At 41.1% G+C, this 17,100-nt stretch overlaps 1 protein-coding gene across 2 annotated transcripts in view; it reads right to left on the bottom strand.

Moving 5' to 3' along the window:
• POC1A (POC1 centriolar protein A) overlaps positions 1–17,100 on the bottom strand; it is a 176,088-nt gene that overhangs the window by 65,465 nt on the left and 93,523 nt on the right. For both annotated transcript variants that reach the window (XM_027837050.1, XM_027837049.1), the window contains exon 10: positions 8,418–8,561. In XM_027837050.1, the coding sequence (XP_027692851.1) occupies positions 8,418–8,561 (144 nt within the window). The remainder of the gene's footprint in view (positions 1–8,417; positions 8,562–17,100) is intronic.

Raw genomic sequence — 17,100 nt, 5'->3', positions numbered from 1 at the left:
TTATCATTTAAAGAAATCTTTAAATTGTTTTCCAAAAGATAAGTCCCTGAGTATGAACTGTCATTTACATTGAACACAAGGCTTGGGATGTATTTTTTAAAATTAATGAAACAAAACATAAGCCTAATACAAAAAATGTATATAATCTGGCAAGCACACCAAATGTATGAGAGGTATTTAATATCATTCTGGTGCTATTTCCCATCCTTTCCAAAAAAATCATAGCATGTGTTTCAATATTCTAAGAAAAATCTCTTCATGAAAATCTCTTAGAATCCTTTGCTTCTTTGAAAATTCTGCTTGTGACACTTCTATGTGAAGCCTTTCCTGACTCCCTACACTGCCAGAGCCCTGTGTCCCCCTCAATCAATTTATTTTTTATTTATGTGGTACATACCTATTTACGTGGGAGACCTTGGCCTTTTTAAGCTATGGTCTTTAACTGGACTCAGTTTGACTGAGCCAGTGATTAAGGTTAGGTAGGAAATGAGGCAGAGAATGGCCTTTTTTACCTAGTCAAAAATAAATAAATAAAATATCAATCAATCAACCAGCCAATCAGGGCCCAAACAATGACCAAGCAGGGGTTGGCCTGGGATCTATTGTTGGCCAATCAATGAGAGCCAGAGTGAATTGGGTTTAAGGCATGGCTAAGTCCCACTTGGTCATAACTCGGGCCCTGATTGGCTCAGAGTGAATTGTAAATAGCAAATGTTTCTGTTTTGGCCAGAAACCCTGAGGGTCTTCCCCAGCCAGATTTTTTTTTTTTTTGACTAGGTAAAAGAGGCTATTCTCTGCCTTATTTTTTACCTAATTTTAATCAGTCAGTGGACTTTGCCTCAGTCAAACTGAGAGCTGTTAAAGATCTTAGATTAAAAAGGCCAAGGTTTCCCATTGCATCCAGGGCCATCTTCAGTCATCCTGATCTATATCTTGCCACTGGACCCAGATGGCCCTGGAGAAGAAGGTGAAGCTGGTGACTTTGCATAGCCTTCCTAATTCACTTGCATGTCATGGCATCATCTTCAAGAAAGAAGGGCAAACAACCTATTTATGTATATGCTATTTCTCCTTGTTAAACCTTGAAGGCAAGGACTGTTTTCACTTTTGTTTTTGTATACTCAATGCTTAGCCCAATGCCCGGTACACGGTAGACACTTAATAAATGATTATTGATAATAATGAGCAGTACTCAAAAAAATTACTACAGTTCTAAATGCTAACACACAACAGGACTTTCGAGTGTACCCCACAAAATAATGAAAAAAATATTTTTGGTTATCAACCTTGGCTTGATATTGTTAGGAAAATATCTTCTACAGTCCAACTATTTTTACCATCTTTTCAGACTCATTTCCAATTTTATCCTACAACACTCTAATTTATTCCACCCCCACTGATCTTTCACTTTACTGGGTCAAGAACAACCTGAAGAAGTTTCTGTAGTTAGCAGAGGACTGCAGGCTACTGTAGCCTTAAGTTTCTTCACATTGTTTACACGCCCTCTTTCCTCTAGGAAAAATGCCCACAAAGCAGAGGCCCCTCATTCCTGCAGTCAATCCAGAAGACGTAAATTATTTGCCATTTCAAATTGTGTGGCACTTCCTATCACCATCAGTCAACTAAAGCAGGATCCTGATGTGCAGTGTTTGGCCTGATCTCACTCACACTGAGACACAAAGCCGCCTCAATAATCCAGAGCTAGGCCTCAAAGTGAGATAAAAACTGACCTATTCTATCCCATTAATGAGGCAGTGTCAGCAGCTTCAGCAGACTGAGAGCAGACTACACATGTACCTTGGGTTTTTCACACCCCAACCCTTTTCTCGTACTCTCCACAGTGACTGCCATCATCACCCAGAACTGACCCAGACTGTGCCCTGACTCCACTGTGCTCCCCATGGAGGCTGCTTCACACTTTCTCTTCTCTGCTCCAGTCGCCTATACTGCCCTTCCTTACGCCCTCCTGTCATCATCAATGGTGTCTCCTCCCCAGCTCATCCTGAAGCCGGAAGCCCTCCCCTTGCAAGTACCAAATCACTCTATTTGTGCCTTTGATCCTCTCTCATCTTTTTTTCAGTTTGTTTCTTGGATCGTCCACTGTCCCTCATTCCCTTAAATAACCATCCTTTATCTTTTCCTCCCTTTCATGGCCAAACTCCTAGAAAAAGCTGCCCACACTTGCTGCCTTCCCATCATTTTACTCCTCGACCCCTTGCAATCCAGCTTCTAGCTTCATTTTTCAATTGAAGTTCTCTTCAAGGTTTCTACAGATCTCTTAATAATCAAATCAGAGAGCCTTTCCAGAGTTCTCATTCCTCTTAATTTTTCTGCAGCATTTGATACCATTAACTATTCCCCCTCTGAACACTTACTTACACTCCCAGGTGGCCTTTCTGTCTGGCTGCTCCTTCTCAGTCTCCTATGACTGACTTTACCTTGGACCTGGGGTGGGGAACCTGTGGCCTTTTATTAAGGAGTTTTGTTCTGTGAAGTTTGCATTCAGTCAAAGGGCTGCACTTGAGGACCTAGAGGGCCACATCCAGGCTGGACCTGAATTCCAGTCCTGTACCACCGATTGCCTTGAACATTTCCAACTAGATGTCCTGGAGGAATCTCAAACTCAACAAAATGTTTTTGCTTTTTTCCAAACCCTCCCTCCTGTCTTACTTTCCTATTTCTGTTGAGGGAACTACCAACCTTCTAGTCTCCAGGATGATACCTTAGTCATTTTCAACTCTTACCTCTTCCTCATACCCATCCACACAATTGCCAAACATATCCTAAAAGCAAAGGACTCACTATTTTACTCACCTGCTCAAGAAATTCATGTGATTCCCTCTTATCTCTAGGCTAGCTAGGCAGAGGATAGTAAATCAGTCAATAAGCACTTATTAAGCTCCTGTTAAGTGGTAGGTACCATCCTACACACTGGCAAAACATAGTCTCTGCCCTCAAGGAGCTCACAATCTAATGGGGAAGACATAAGGAAACAAATATGGTACCTGGATTTTCTGGCAGGCTCTCCAAAGGTTTGAGCACGGGCTTCAGACCTTCTTAAGCACTCTATCAAGACCTAGATGTGGTCATCACAACTCTCATAAACAGCCACTGCTTCCTCTACTCACTGTATCTCACAAATGGAACACTCTACCATTCAAAATCACTATCTCCTCTTCTAGACTTGAAGAATCCCAAGTTTAGATTCTAAACTCGTGAGTTAAATCTTCAGCTGGTTTTGTCTATGTGTGTACGTTTTTTTTATTTTATCTACCAATACAAGCTGTGGTAAAGGCACATAAGTCCACATACCCATGACTGGCAATCAAAGAGAAACCACATTATTTTAAATGCTTCAAAAGGAAGGCTTTTTTTTTAAAGCATCATTTGGGGTTCTAAAGATTATTCACCTCAGACCTGAACACCAAAGGATGAATGGTTTCTTCAACCACTCAGAAGTGCATGAGAGCCACATTAGGGGAGAGGACTTGAACAATAATGGTGAGTTGACAAGACTGGAGCTTTTAGGACTATCTGGACTCCTTCAGGGAGAAAATGCCCAAGCAAAAGCAGGATAAAAGAAGGCAGGACATTTACACAGTGCCCATCCATAAGGGAAGTACCTGTGAGAACAGGCAACCTGAGTGAACAGCAAACGAAGGATGTAAGAAAATCATCTGACTTAGCCTTCAGGACCAACATCGGCAACAGCACCCACAAACCTTTACTAAGGACCCACCACAGACCACTAGGCACTAGGGTTCAAAAATATTTAATGCCCAATTCTTGCCCTCAAGAAATTTACAACTCAGTTGAGGGCCAGGATCCACAGAAGAAAATGAACAGTCTACCCTAAAGCCAAATGAGTGGGATGAGCAATAAGTGCTAGGAAGCTCACAGCGGGCTGGATTAGTCAGTGAAGGATTCCTGGAGAGGAGAGAGCACCTGAGCAGAGCCTTGAAGGATAAGGAGGAGTCAGGCAATTTGATAACGCCAAGGAAAGTGATCCATTCTAAGACCCTTGCTCCCTGGAGCCTTTTCAGAATCACAGCAGCAGGAGGGAGGGAGGACCAGAAGTGGAGGTCCCTCGGATACATTTCCAAGCCTAAAGTGGGCCCTCACAACCAGTCTAGTTTGCCTTAGTATTTGGGCTGATGGTTTGGGGGCAAGTGGCAGACTGATATGCCCCCCAGGCACAAAAGTGGACCTTTAAATAATAAGCAGTGAGTATCTAAAGAAATGCGATGTTCCAGGTTTCTTCAGTCTGCAAAACTGTTTTCTCATCTAGGGATTTACTCATCCCAACCCAGGAGAAGTCCAGTTACCCTAACTGCTAAGATTCATTTCTGGGTCTCTTCTTCCAATAATGGATGAGGCCATAAGCAATCAATCAAGAAACAATCACCTACTGTGAGCACAGTCCTGGGCTAGGTAGGCCCTGGGGGAAGATAAAAAAATTCAGAAAAGATGTGCTCTGCACTTAATGAATTGAAGTCTAGGAGTGAATCCTGGCTTTTTCATTCATCAAGACTAGACTACATAAACTTAAAGTCTTTTCCTCTTCCAATCAACTGTTCATTATTGTAGAGAAGGAAGTGAGTCCTGACCTGAATGTTTCTGCCATAACATCAAATCATGGCACTTACATAATTAAAACAAATCCTAAGGGCTTACTTCAGAACAGAGGTGGGTTGCAGGGGAAAACTGATTCCATATGGGAAGTGGGCAACTAAACCTCTCTCCTGAACTCTAGTCTCAATCACCTGCTAAATGTCTCTCTCCACCTGGATGTTCCAGAGGCATCTCAAATTCAACATGTCCCAAACAGAACTCTATCCTCCTCTCCCCTAAAAACTGCCCATTTCTGTTAGGGTCACCCTCAGCCTCAGAGCCTTGGGGTCATCCTTCACTCTCCAAGTCTTGTCAATTAAAGCTTCACAACATCTCTGGCCTTCATGTCCTACTTCCCAGTCACATGGCTGTCATCTAACTGGTTTCCCTACTTGTAGGCTTTCACTTCACCAATCCATCCTTTCTCTCTATTGACCAATATAATCTTCCTAAAACATGTGTGACCAGAAGAATGTAAGCTCCTCAAGGGGAGGGGCTGTCTTTCTTTTGATCTGTATCCTCAGCATATATGCCCAGCCCTGGGCACATTTGTTTTTAAACCAGACCTGTGATTCCACTGGGTTGGGGACCTCCTGGTAAGAACCTTTCTCTGCCCCATTAGCTTTGGCATTCTTAGGGATTTATCAGGATGTGAACTCAAGTCTTCCTGATTCCATTCACTGTCACAACAGTTAGTAAATAAATACTTGTGGATTCATGTATTGGTGTCACTTCCCTGCTCAAGAATCTTCAGGGGCTCCCTAGTGTCCTTTATCCTACAGGTGACTCAGCTTTTTAACCTTTTTTCACCCCATCAGCTCCAGCGCACTTCTTCCAAACTGCCTTCCCATTACCCACCTCCATGCATTCTACATTCCAGAAACATTCGACTGGACACAATACACTACTGTGGGACTACCCATGTGCTTCTGCACACAGACCTCTCTTTTGACCTGGACCAGACTCTGCCTTCCCCATGACCCTCTGATCCTTAGCTCCCTCAAGGCCCAGCTCAGAGTCCTCAAGCCTCCCCTGAGTCCTCCCAACTATGAGGACTCTCTCACACCTCGATTTCCTTTCTATTATATTTATTTATGTAAATCTTGTATTACACCTACAAGAGGGCAGGGCCTGTTTCATTTTTGTCTTGGCAACCCTGGCAGCACCTAGCACAGTGCCTTGAACTCAGCAGGTGTCTAATGAATGACTGTGGAGATTAAACTGAAATGATGCTTCCCCAATGAACTAAGTTTCTCAAGGACTGGTTATCATTTTTACTTTGTATATCCCCAGTACCTAACACAATACCTTGCACATGCCACAGCATTTAATTTATTACATTATTTTAATGACTAATTAATCCAAAATGTTTTTTTCATTGAAAATCAATCTATCCATTCTGTTTAAAAAAATACATAGCCTCAGTCTGACCCTAGCAGTCCTTTAGATTAATATTTAATATTTAAGAGGAACTATATAATACACATGCATATACTACACTGTATACACACACAATACCCTAAAGAACTTAAAAACAATTAAATGACAGCTAGACCCAGATTGAGCAAACTGGTAGACACAAAATTAGAACTTTCAGTGTGGGGGAAAGCAAATAGTGGAAAGAGTATTGGCCTTAAAGTCTGAAGAGGCCTGGGTTTAAAGCCTGCTTCAGTTACTAGCTGTGTAACCTGGAAAAAGTCATTTAACCTCCCTGAATCTCAGTTTCTTCATCTGCAAAATAGGGGAAATGCTATTTACCTCACAGGTTTGTTGTGGGAATCAAATGAGATGTTGTCTATAAAGTGCTGAATGTCAGACATTACATGGAAAATGTCTATTTGCTTTTGTAAACCATCACAACATCTACAGATAAGAATGACTGTGTCTCTTTGCTAAAGTTTATGTCTTTAATTTCTCTTGTCTTATTGTTAGCATTTCTGTAACTATGTCAAGTAACAACAGTGAAAGGGGCAGCTTGCTTTGCTCCTATATTTGAGAAAGTTTCCAGTGTTTCCCCATTGTAAATTATACTGGCTTCTAGCTTTAAATATATGTTTTATCATTCTAAAAATGACCTTTCTATGCCTATGATTGTTAGGTTTATAGGATAAATGCGTATTGTCTTTGTTGAAAGCTTTTAAAAAAATCTATTAATACAACTGTGTGATTTTAGTTGTTTTTATTTTAACATGCCTAATTATGTTCATTGCTTTCCTAATATTGAATCATCCTTGCACACTTGAGATAAGTCCAACTTGACTGTTACTACAATCTTTTTTGCTAGGATTTTATTTAAAAGTTTTGCATTGACATACTTAAGCGATAGGGATCTATAATTAACTTTGCTTTAAACTTCTGGGTTTAGGTATTAGGACTATATTTATCTCACAATAAAAGGAGCCTGGTAAAATAATAAGCTAGAGAGAGTGTATAGAGGCTAACCAGGATGGTGAAGAAGGGCCTTGAATTCATGACATATAAGGAACTAGGAATATTTAGTTTGGAGAAAAGAAGATGCAAGGGGAATAGGATTGCTGTTTTCTAGTAATTACAGGGCTGTCGTGTGTTAAAAAGACTAGTTCTGCTTGGCCCAGGGGTGGGGAATGCGCAGCCTCAAGGCCACATGTAGCCCTCTAGGTCCTCAAGTGCATCCCTGTGAATGAACTCAAATTTCACAAAATAAATCCCCCTACTAAAAGGATTTGTTTTGTAAAACTTGGACTCAGTCAAAAGGCCATACCTGAGGACACAGAGGGCCACATGTGGCCTCGAGTTTGCAGGTTCCCCACCCGTGGTCACTTTGACATGTCCAAGAGTGGAGTAGCTTGTCTCTAGAGGTGGTAAAATGCTCTTCCTTGGAGATCTTTAAGCAGAGATTAGATGACCACCTGTGAGGTATGTTATGTCAGAGATTCCTTTACATATAGTTTGGACTACATGTCCACTGAGTCCCTACCAATTCTCAAAATCAGTGCTTGTTTTCTTTTTCAGCTTTTGAGAATAATTTGCATGACATAGGTACTGGTTTCTCTTTAAACATTTTATAGAATTTGCTCATATATCCATCATGACTACGGTACATTTGCTTAAAACAGGAAGCACTGAGTTGGAATAGCTTGTGAGATGTGGGAAAAAAGACAGAATTGCTAAGGTAGACCTTAGAGATGATCTAATTCAGCTCTCATTCTGCACTGCAAGAAACTGAAATCCAGACATGGAAAGGGATTTGCCGAAGGTCACAAAATTAAAAAAGCAGAACCAAGGCTAGAACTGTACAGGACGAGCTAGAGCTTGTGTGTGGCCCTGGAAAGCAGTGTATTTTTAACAGCTGGCAATGACCTTCAGGCTACGGAGTGACCCAACAATGCCACTGATGGCAACAAGCTCCGCTGACCCTCATTGTTTACTGACTTCATTGTCTGGTAAATGATTCCTGGACTTCCCTTTTGGCAACCTTGCATCCCAGTTCCCTCTGACTGATCTCTTTTGAGGAAATCCTCAGTCTGAGTCACACAACAGTGCACTGGTTCTATCCACCAGCCACTGTTACCAAGTTAGGGATTAGCCTCAGCTCATCACAAGGACCCCGGGTTTATGACTCCTGGTGAAGTATACTATGCTGCACTTCAACTCACTTAGAGGGTTCATATTTTTCACTAGAAAATACAGAGTTTAGGAAATGGGACGCAAGTGAGGGAAGGGGTTTGTCTGTTACTAAATACTTCACTGAAGTAGATGAGTTTGAAACCATTCTTCTAATAGACTCGATGCAGAGTTTTCTCCCCTCATAAAAAATTGTTTCCTACCTGGGTGAGAACATCCAACTGGCCCACGATATGTTCCAGGGTGTTGGTAATGGTTGGAGGAAGGGTGACTACATCTGCCTGTGGGCTCCTGATAGGATCCTGAGCTTTCGTTCTGAGGGAAGTCTCTGAGAAATCCATTTCTGGCTGTTAGAAAAAGAAAAAGTCATTCCTTATTCAATACCACCATAAACTAGAGGAGATGGATCTATCTTTCAAATAATTCAAGAGAAACCAAGCAAAAAATACAAATATAAAAATGTCAGAAAATGGGAATCCAACATTTTCTCATTATGTCAAATTCTCTACACCCCACAAATCTTCATTCCTCAAACAAGGGAAGTATAATTTTCCAATATGAAAAAATCAAAAAAGTCTAAAGCTAGGAAGGAACCCAAGAGGTTCCCTATAAGCTATCAACAGATCCTTTATGTTTATTAGATGACAACCTACTCCTCAAAGGAGAAATTGCGACTGGTTAGAGTGCTTCCCAGTCTTTAATATCAACAGATCCTTTATGTTTATTAGATGACAACCTACTCCTCAAAGGAGAAATTGCGACTGGTTAGAGTGCTTCCCAGTCTTTAATATCAAGAAGCTCTTCCTCAAGTCCTTTGGGCTATGTGGCATCAACAGTTGGTCACCAGCCTCTACTTATTAAGTTGCCCTGAAACCTTTTCTTCTCCAGGTTATAGAATCCTCATTTCTTTCACTCTTCTCACAGATCTGATCCTCTCACCCTGTCACCACTTCAGAGGGTCTCTTCTGAATCCTCTCCAATCCTTTAATAGTTGTGGGGTCCAGAAATAAACAAAGTATCCTAGGAGCAACTTAAGCTTTCCTAGACTTGTGGTTTCCCTCCTTCATTGAAAACAATGGTATCTCTGTATGGTCATATCAGGCCAGAGTATAGATGAGTCAGGATCACCAGGGGAGTCTTATTTCAATTGTGAGTTTTGGGACCTTCTCATGGTAACATGACAGAATTCGAATTTTTTTAATGGCATTTTGGTCCCTAAGATATACTAACATGGCAGCTACAAGTTATTTCATAATGGGTACTCATTCACAAGGGTCATTAATATGACCTCTAGGAAGCACAGAGGCAAAAGCACTTCCAGTTTACAGAGTCCCATACATATTTACAGTTGGATAGCATCTGTATTTCACTGAGGTCTCCTGAGCCAGATGATGATGATGGTGATGATGATAAGTGACATTTATGTAAAGCTTTAGAGTTTGCAAAACACTTTACTTACTTCATTTGAGTTTCACAACAATCCTGTGAATTAGGACCTACAGGTTTTATCCTCATTTTACAGATGAGGATATTGAAGTTCAGAGTTGCCCATCACCACAAAGCTAAGAAATAGCAGAGACAGAATTTGAGCACAGGTTTTCCTGGTTCCAAGTCCACTGCATTATCCATTATACAAGCCACCACATTTCTAGGTTCCCTTCTGGCTAAGCAGTCAGTATCTGAGGCAGGAGAAGAAAAAAGGACTTCCCTCTCCCCAGGGAGTCAGCAGTGGCCAAGGCTAAGAGGCAGATGTAGTCATTCCAGCATCCTAAATTTTTCCTTCCTGTACAAACAATATTTCAATAGTAGGAGGTTCCTAGGTTAGCCCTTCAGAAGTTTTATTTAACTGACAATGTTACTGAAATACTACTTGTTTTCAGAATACTAATTTGTATGGAGAAACGCACTGTGTTCCAAACATCCAAAACCCAAACAAACTTTTGGAACACAACTAGCATATACGTTATTCAAACCCATCCCTAAGTCTTACTTCAGATAGGCCACAAAGCGAGCTGTTTGCCAGCTACCTGAAGGCAGCTGATTCTGGGGCTGCTTTAATTAAATTTGTTCTCATAGGTGAAGCCAAGATCAAAGAGTAGCAGGAAGAAGCATAGTGAGCTCCCCCTACCCTCCAACTTGGTGTCCCACCCCACAACATTTCTAAATCAATCTAGAAAATGCACCAGATCTTGTTCGGGGAATCCAAGGAAAAAAAAAATTGCAGCAAGTCATTTTTCCACTCCAGGTTGGCACAGGGAGACAGACAGGTCTACTGATGGGGTCTGGCCACAAACCTGCTGCCTAAATCATTCTAGCACACGGAGACACTGTGCACCAGGGCAAAAAGAGGGCCCAGATCGAGCATAAAGATCCCAAAACTTGTATGGGGAAGAGGAACAGGTTCCACCTGGCAGCTCTGTCCCACACTACCCAATTCTGAGTCACAGATCTAGGGTGAACGAAGGAAAAGACCTATACCTAAGTACAGCATTCTAGGGTGAGGAGCAATCGAGCATACTAAGCTGTGTACTAAACAAGGAACAAGTTCAGAAGCAATCAGCAGCTGTGTGGCTCTGACGCCCAAAACAGAGCAATCAATCAACCCACATTTATTAAGCACCTACTATGTGTCAGGCACTGTGCTAAATACTGGGGATATGAAAGGAGGTAAAAGACAGTCCCTGTCCTCAAGGAGCCCACAATCTAAGGGAGAAGACAACATGCAAATAAATATATACAAAGCAGACTATGTACAGGATAAATAGGAAATAATTAACAGAGGGAAAATATTGGAATTAAGAAGGATGATGAAGGCTTCCTATAGAAGGTGGGATTTTAGTTAAGACTTAAAGGAAACAAGGAAGGTCAGTAATCAGAATGGAGGAAGGTGAGCATTTCTGGCATGGGGGACAGCCAGTGAGAATATCCAGAACTAAGAGATGGAGTGTCTTGTGCATGAAACAGTCAGGAGGCCCATGTTACTAGATCAAAGAATACATGTTGGGGAATAAGGTCTAAGAAGACCGGAAAAGTAGGAGGGAGCGAGGTTATGAAGAGCTTTGAATGCCAAAAAGCATTGTGTATTTGTTTCTGGAGGCAACAGGAAAACACTCAAGTTTTGTTTTATTTTTTTGGGGGGGGGGGGGAATGGGGACATGGTCAGACCTATACTTTAACGGCTGAATGAAGAATGGACTGGAGTGGAGAGAGACTGGAGGCAGGCAGACCCACGAGAAGGCTATTGCAATAATCAAGGCATGAGGTGATGAGGGCCCGCACCTGAGTGGCCTCAGCGTCAGAAGAGAGAAAGAGGGGCACATCTGAGAGACGTTGCTAAGATGAAATCAACAGGCCTTGACAACAGATTGGATGAGGACTAAGAGACAGCAAGGTAATCCAGGATGACTCCTGAGGGACTGGGAAGATGGTGTAGGGTCTCTAATCCAGTTTCCAACTTAATCTGCAGTGGAATTACCAAGGTCAGAATCCTCAGACCAAGAGGAAGCCTCCAGTTGCCATCATTTTTATAGCACAGTAATATTTTATCACATTCATAGAACATAGTTTGTTCAGCCAATTGACAGGCACCCCCTCAGTTTCCAATTCTTTGCCACCACAATGAGAGTTGCTATATTTTTGCCCATGCTTAGAGTTGGTTTTGCTTAAGTTTAACCCTGCCTTTAATTTATCCTCCCTCTAAATGCCCCCCCTTCTCCTCTTTCCCTTCTGTTGAGTAAAATGCATTTCTGTACCCAACTCTGTGTGTATTCTTATTGCCTTTGACCAGTTCAGATGAGAGGTTCAAGCATCTCCAGCTCCCCCCAACCCCTTCCTAATTGTATAGACTTCTACTTGAGCACCTCAATTATATGAAATAATTTTCCCTAACCTTTGTCTCCCTTTCCTCCCCCTAAAGTAGTTTTCTTCCCTCTCTTTCCAGTCTTCTTTTAAGATCATCAAGATATAACAGAACCACTCCCAGGCCCTCTGTCTATAGATTCCCTCTATGATAGATATGATAGAGTTCAGAGGGGACACATGTATCATCTCCCCGTATCAGAATGTAAACAGTTTGTCCTTGTTTAATCCCTTATGTTTGTGTTTACCTTTTTGTGTTTCTACTGACTCCTGTGTTTGCATGTCAAAGTTTCTATGCAACTCTGGTCTTTTCATCAGGAATGCTTGGAAGTCTACTCTTTTATTAAAGATCCATTTTTTCCCCTTGTAGGATTATGTTTAATTTTGTGGGGTAACTTATTCTTGATTGTAAACCTGTATTTTTTGCTTTCTGAAATATCATATTTCAAGCTCTCCATACTCCTTTAAAGTGGTGGCTGCTAAATCATGTGTGATCCTGGCTCCTCAGTATTTGAATTCTTTCTTTCTGACTGCTTGCAATATTTTTTCTTTGACCTGGAAGCTGTGGATTTTGGCTATAATGTTTCTGGGTTCCTTTGGGATTTTTTTCAGGAGGTGACCTGAAAAGCCAGATTCTTTATATTTCTATTTTGCTCTCTGGTTCTGAGAGATGTGAACAATTGTTTGTTTGTTTGTTTTTTTAATGGTTTCTTGAAATATGAAGTCTAGGCTCTTTTTCTGGCCACGATTTTCAGGCAGTCCAATGATTCTTAAATATATTCTCAAACTGTTTTCCAGTTGTTATTTTTTCCATAAGGTTCCTTCCATTTTCTTGCATATTTTTTCAGTCCTTTAACTTTGTTTTAATATTTCTCAATGTCTTGTGAAATCATTAACTTCTATTTGATCCATTCTAATTTTCAGGGGGTTTGTTCCTTGGGCAAAGTTTTTTCTCTTGCCAAGTTGTTAATTCCCTTTCCAATTTGTTCCATTACAACTCTCATTTCTTTTCCAATTGCTTCTTCTGGTGATCTCATTTCATTTATAAAACCATTTTTGAGCTTTTTTCAAACACTTACTTCATCTTTCCAGGAATTCTAGTTGAACTTGTACTCAAAATGCATTCTTCTTTGAGCCTCTTCCTGTAGATGTTTTGAAAACATTCTCTTGAGCATCCCTGCTACCATAATAGCTTTTAATGGTGGAATTATATTTTTGTTTATTTATTCTTCCAGTCTATATCCAAATTTCAGATTTTATATTATATTTGGACTCTGCACACTTCTGGAGGGAATGTCTGGACTGATTATGCTATTATTTGGGGAGGTGGGGTGCTGAGTATTTCATTATTCCAGGATCTCAGAGACGGCGCAGGCTGTGGACCTGCAAGCTTTCTGTACTTCCAAAGTAGTCCGATGTAGGGCAAAGTCTGACCACTGCCCCTTTGGTCTAAGTCTTTGAGTTCCTGATCTGGAGCTGGGTCTAGGGAAAATGCCTGTGGACTAGTTCCAGTAGACTACTGCTGGATTCAGTCACTATCAGCCACCTGCTAAATGTTCTTCTGTTTCAGACTGACAAAACTGCAAATTTCCCTTTGGTCTGAGGATTCTGGCCCTGGTTATTCTACCACAGACTCCAGATTAGGTTGAAAGCTGGAACAGAGACCTTGCTCTGCTCTTGAGGTCAGAGCCACAAAGCTGCTGATTGCTTCTGAACTTGCTCTTTGTTTAGTATACAGCTTAGGATGCTCGATTGTGCCTAGAATGTCATCCTTAGGTATAAGTATTGTCCTCAGTCCACCTTGGATCTGTGACTCAAAATTAGGTAGTGTGGATTACCACTGTCCTATATCTCTCCTCCCTTTCTCAGCCAAATTTCTTGAAAAAGTCTATACTAGGTTCTTGGAATTCCTTTTTTCCCATATACTCCTCAACCCTTCATGATCTTAAGGACTCCAGGATCAGATTATGGCTTCTGATCTTATCATTCAACTGAAACTGCTCTCTCTAAATAAAGTTACCAATAACTTCTTAATTACCAAATCTGATGGTCTTTCCTCAGACTTCATTCTTCTTGACTTCTTGACCTGTGCTGCTTTTGACCTTGTTAACCCTCCTTTGTTCCTGGATCCTCCCGCTCTTCGGGTTTTCATAACACTATCCTGCTTATTTGCCTCCTACTTGCTAACCTCTCCTTTGGGGCTCATCATCCATATCACACCCTCTAATTGTAGGTGTTCCCCAAGGTTTTGTCTTAGACGTTCTTCTCTTCTCCCTGTACAGACTCTCTAAGTAACTTAATCATCTCCCAAGGGGTGAACAATCTTCTCATGCAGATGCACTATATATCTTATGTGCCACATAGTAAACACTTATGCCTCATCAAATGTTTTGTTATATTTAATTTAATTCTTATTTTTTCTTTAGCTATGATTACATGTACCTGTCTTCTATATCACTAGCTAAACGCTAAGGGACCTTATTCAACATGTCACTGTGTTCCCAACAGCACCCTCTCAGCAATGTGATGTATACAGTAAATGTTCGAAAAGGATATAATGAATGCTATCTAGAGAATCAAATGGATAAAATTAATTTTGTAAGACAATCCCTTCAACGTGATATTTTGGCGGCAGCTGAGCTGGGCCGTCAAGTGCAAACACACTATTTCCACTCCCCACCAGGGAACCTAAAGGTTAGTGACATTTCTAGGCACTTTCAGTAGAGACCGGCACAGCCAGGAGAAAAGAAAGGTGCATATCATGGGTTTCAGAGCAAGAAGGGGCTTAGAGATCATCTGAGATAAGAAACTGAGGACAAGAGAGGTAAAGTGACTTGCTTATAGTTATACAAGTGGTAAGGTAGAGAATCAGACCTTGACAGGCAAGGCAAGAAGGCAACAATCACAATGAATATGATTTAAGGGATAAATCATCAGAGCAGCAGAAATGGATGGGAAGAAAAAAGAAAGAGAAAGAGAGAGAGGGAGGGAGAGGGAGGAAGGCCTCATTATTGCTTAATACACTAACTTGTTAGTGTTCAATGAAAACCATCTCTGACCCATGCACAGTGCTCTGACAGGTCACTGAGTGTTTTGCCCTCCATTCTGTCACAATGGATTGAGAGACAAGGTAGATTATGCAAATGAGTAAACAGAATCAGCAAGGAAAAGTGATTTGCCCAAGGTCATACAACCAGAAAATGGAGGAGATGGGATTTCACAGTATCTCAGAATTGGAAAGGAGGTCAGAGTCCATATAATCTGACCCTTACCAGAGAAAGAATCCTCTCTACTAAATCTCTAAGAGTCTTCTAGTGAGGGAGGAGATCCCCTACCTCCCAAAGCAACCCATTCCATTTTTGAATAGCTCTAATTATTATGAAGTTTTTCTTTAAGTCGAGTCAAAATTTGCTTCTCTGAAATTTCCAACTACCCTTATTTCTGCCCTATGAGGCCAACCAGAACAGGTCTAATCCCTCTCTGTCACATGGCATCCGTTCAAATACTTTTGAAGACAGCTAAGTCTTGTGGTACTTAGAACTAAACACAATGCTTAGGATGTGGTCTGACAAGGCCAGAGGGAAGCAAGACTATTTTAATAAAACTTCAAGTCATATTAGCTTTTTAGCCACTATATTGCACTGTTGATTCATACTGAGGTTGCAGTCCATATGTTTTTCAAACTGCTATCTAGTCATTTTCTCCCCATCTTATACTTGTAAAACTGATGTTCTGAACTCAAATGTAAAACGAAATTTAATATCGATATAATTTGAATCCAGGTCTGTCAATGCAAGTGCAGTATTTCTTCAATTCTACCACACTACTGCAGTAGGTCTGGCTTCTTTTCTTCTCTGAATTTCCCTAATTCCCTCCCTGCCAGGCTATCACTTATCTGAACCCAGAGATGTAGGGGAGAGACCAAAGTAGGTATTAAACTGAAAAATCATCTCTTCAGTCTGCCCTGCAACAGTCCCCTCACATAATTCCACTACCTATCAGGGCTGAAGACCACGGGGTCGTGGGTACAAACAGATATTCCTGGGGCACAAGTTTAAGCACGTTATTTCCCTGCTCAAGAAGCTTCAGTGGATTCCTATAGCCTCAAGGATAAAATACAAATTCCCTCCACTCAGCATTTAAAACCCATCACAATCTGCGCCATTCTATCTTTCCAGGTTGATTACATATTGCTCCCCTTCTACATTCTAGCCAAACCTGCCTCCAGGCCTTTATACACATTGTCTTCCATTCCAAGAATGCTGTGACTTGTCATAATGTACTCTTGGAGCCCCGAGCTCCCATGCCATCTCCTTTAAGATATCTCCAGTTGATAAAGCCCTTCCCCAAATATTACTGTATTTACTCTTCTGTGTTTATGGTATATCTCCCACCCCACCCTATCTGCCAGCAGAATGTAACTACACTCCTTGAAGGCAAGAATTATCTCAATTTTGTATTTGTATCCCTGGTGCCTAGCATAGCGGCTGGCACATAGTAGGCAGTTAATAAATGTCAGCTGAATTGAAATTGAAATCTTTTTATGAACTCAACTTACCACTTGAAAGAATTTTTATATAAAATCAGAATTAACCATTGGAGGCTCTTTTGAGGGCCTTACCAATAAGAACAGACCTCGTCAGGAGAAGTTCAAGTTCTAAGTACTATGATACTAAGTGATGAGCAGCTAATTCACTCAATTCAATTCAAACCTTGCCTGCGCCTATTCTGTGCAAAGCACTGCGCTAGGGATAGGAGAATAAAAAGGTTACCAGTCCATGCCTTCAAGGTGCTCCAGTTCTTGATGAACACAAGTACACAGAGTTCTAACAGGTTGTAAAAGTAATTTCAAGAAGTTGAGGGCATGAATGATGAGGAGCATCAGGAAAGCCTTGAGAAGAAAGAAGCACATCATCTATGCTGTGATGGAAGCTCCAGGCACTAGAAGTTTGAAGTGAGAAAGATCTGCATTCTAAACACAGTTTGTAAGAGTTGAAAATCAGAAAAAAGTCATCTATGTGGTTCAAG

This window comes from Vombatus ursinus, unplaced genomic scaffold, assembly GCF_900497805.2.
Source record: "Vombatus ursinus unplaced genomic scaffold, bare-nosed wombat genome assembly UNPS02014820.1, whole genome shotgun sequence".
In the NCBI taxonomy this organism is placed as follows: domain Eukaryota; kingdom Metazoa; phylum Chordata; class Mammalia; order Diprotodontia; family Vombatidae; genus Vombatus; species Vombatus ursinus.
Note: the sequence above shows the minus strand (reverse complement) of the source record. Positions and strands in the feature narration are given on the sequence as shown.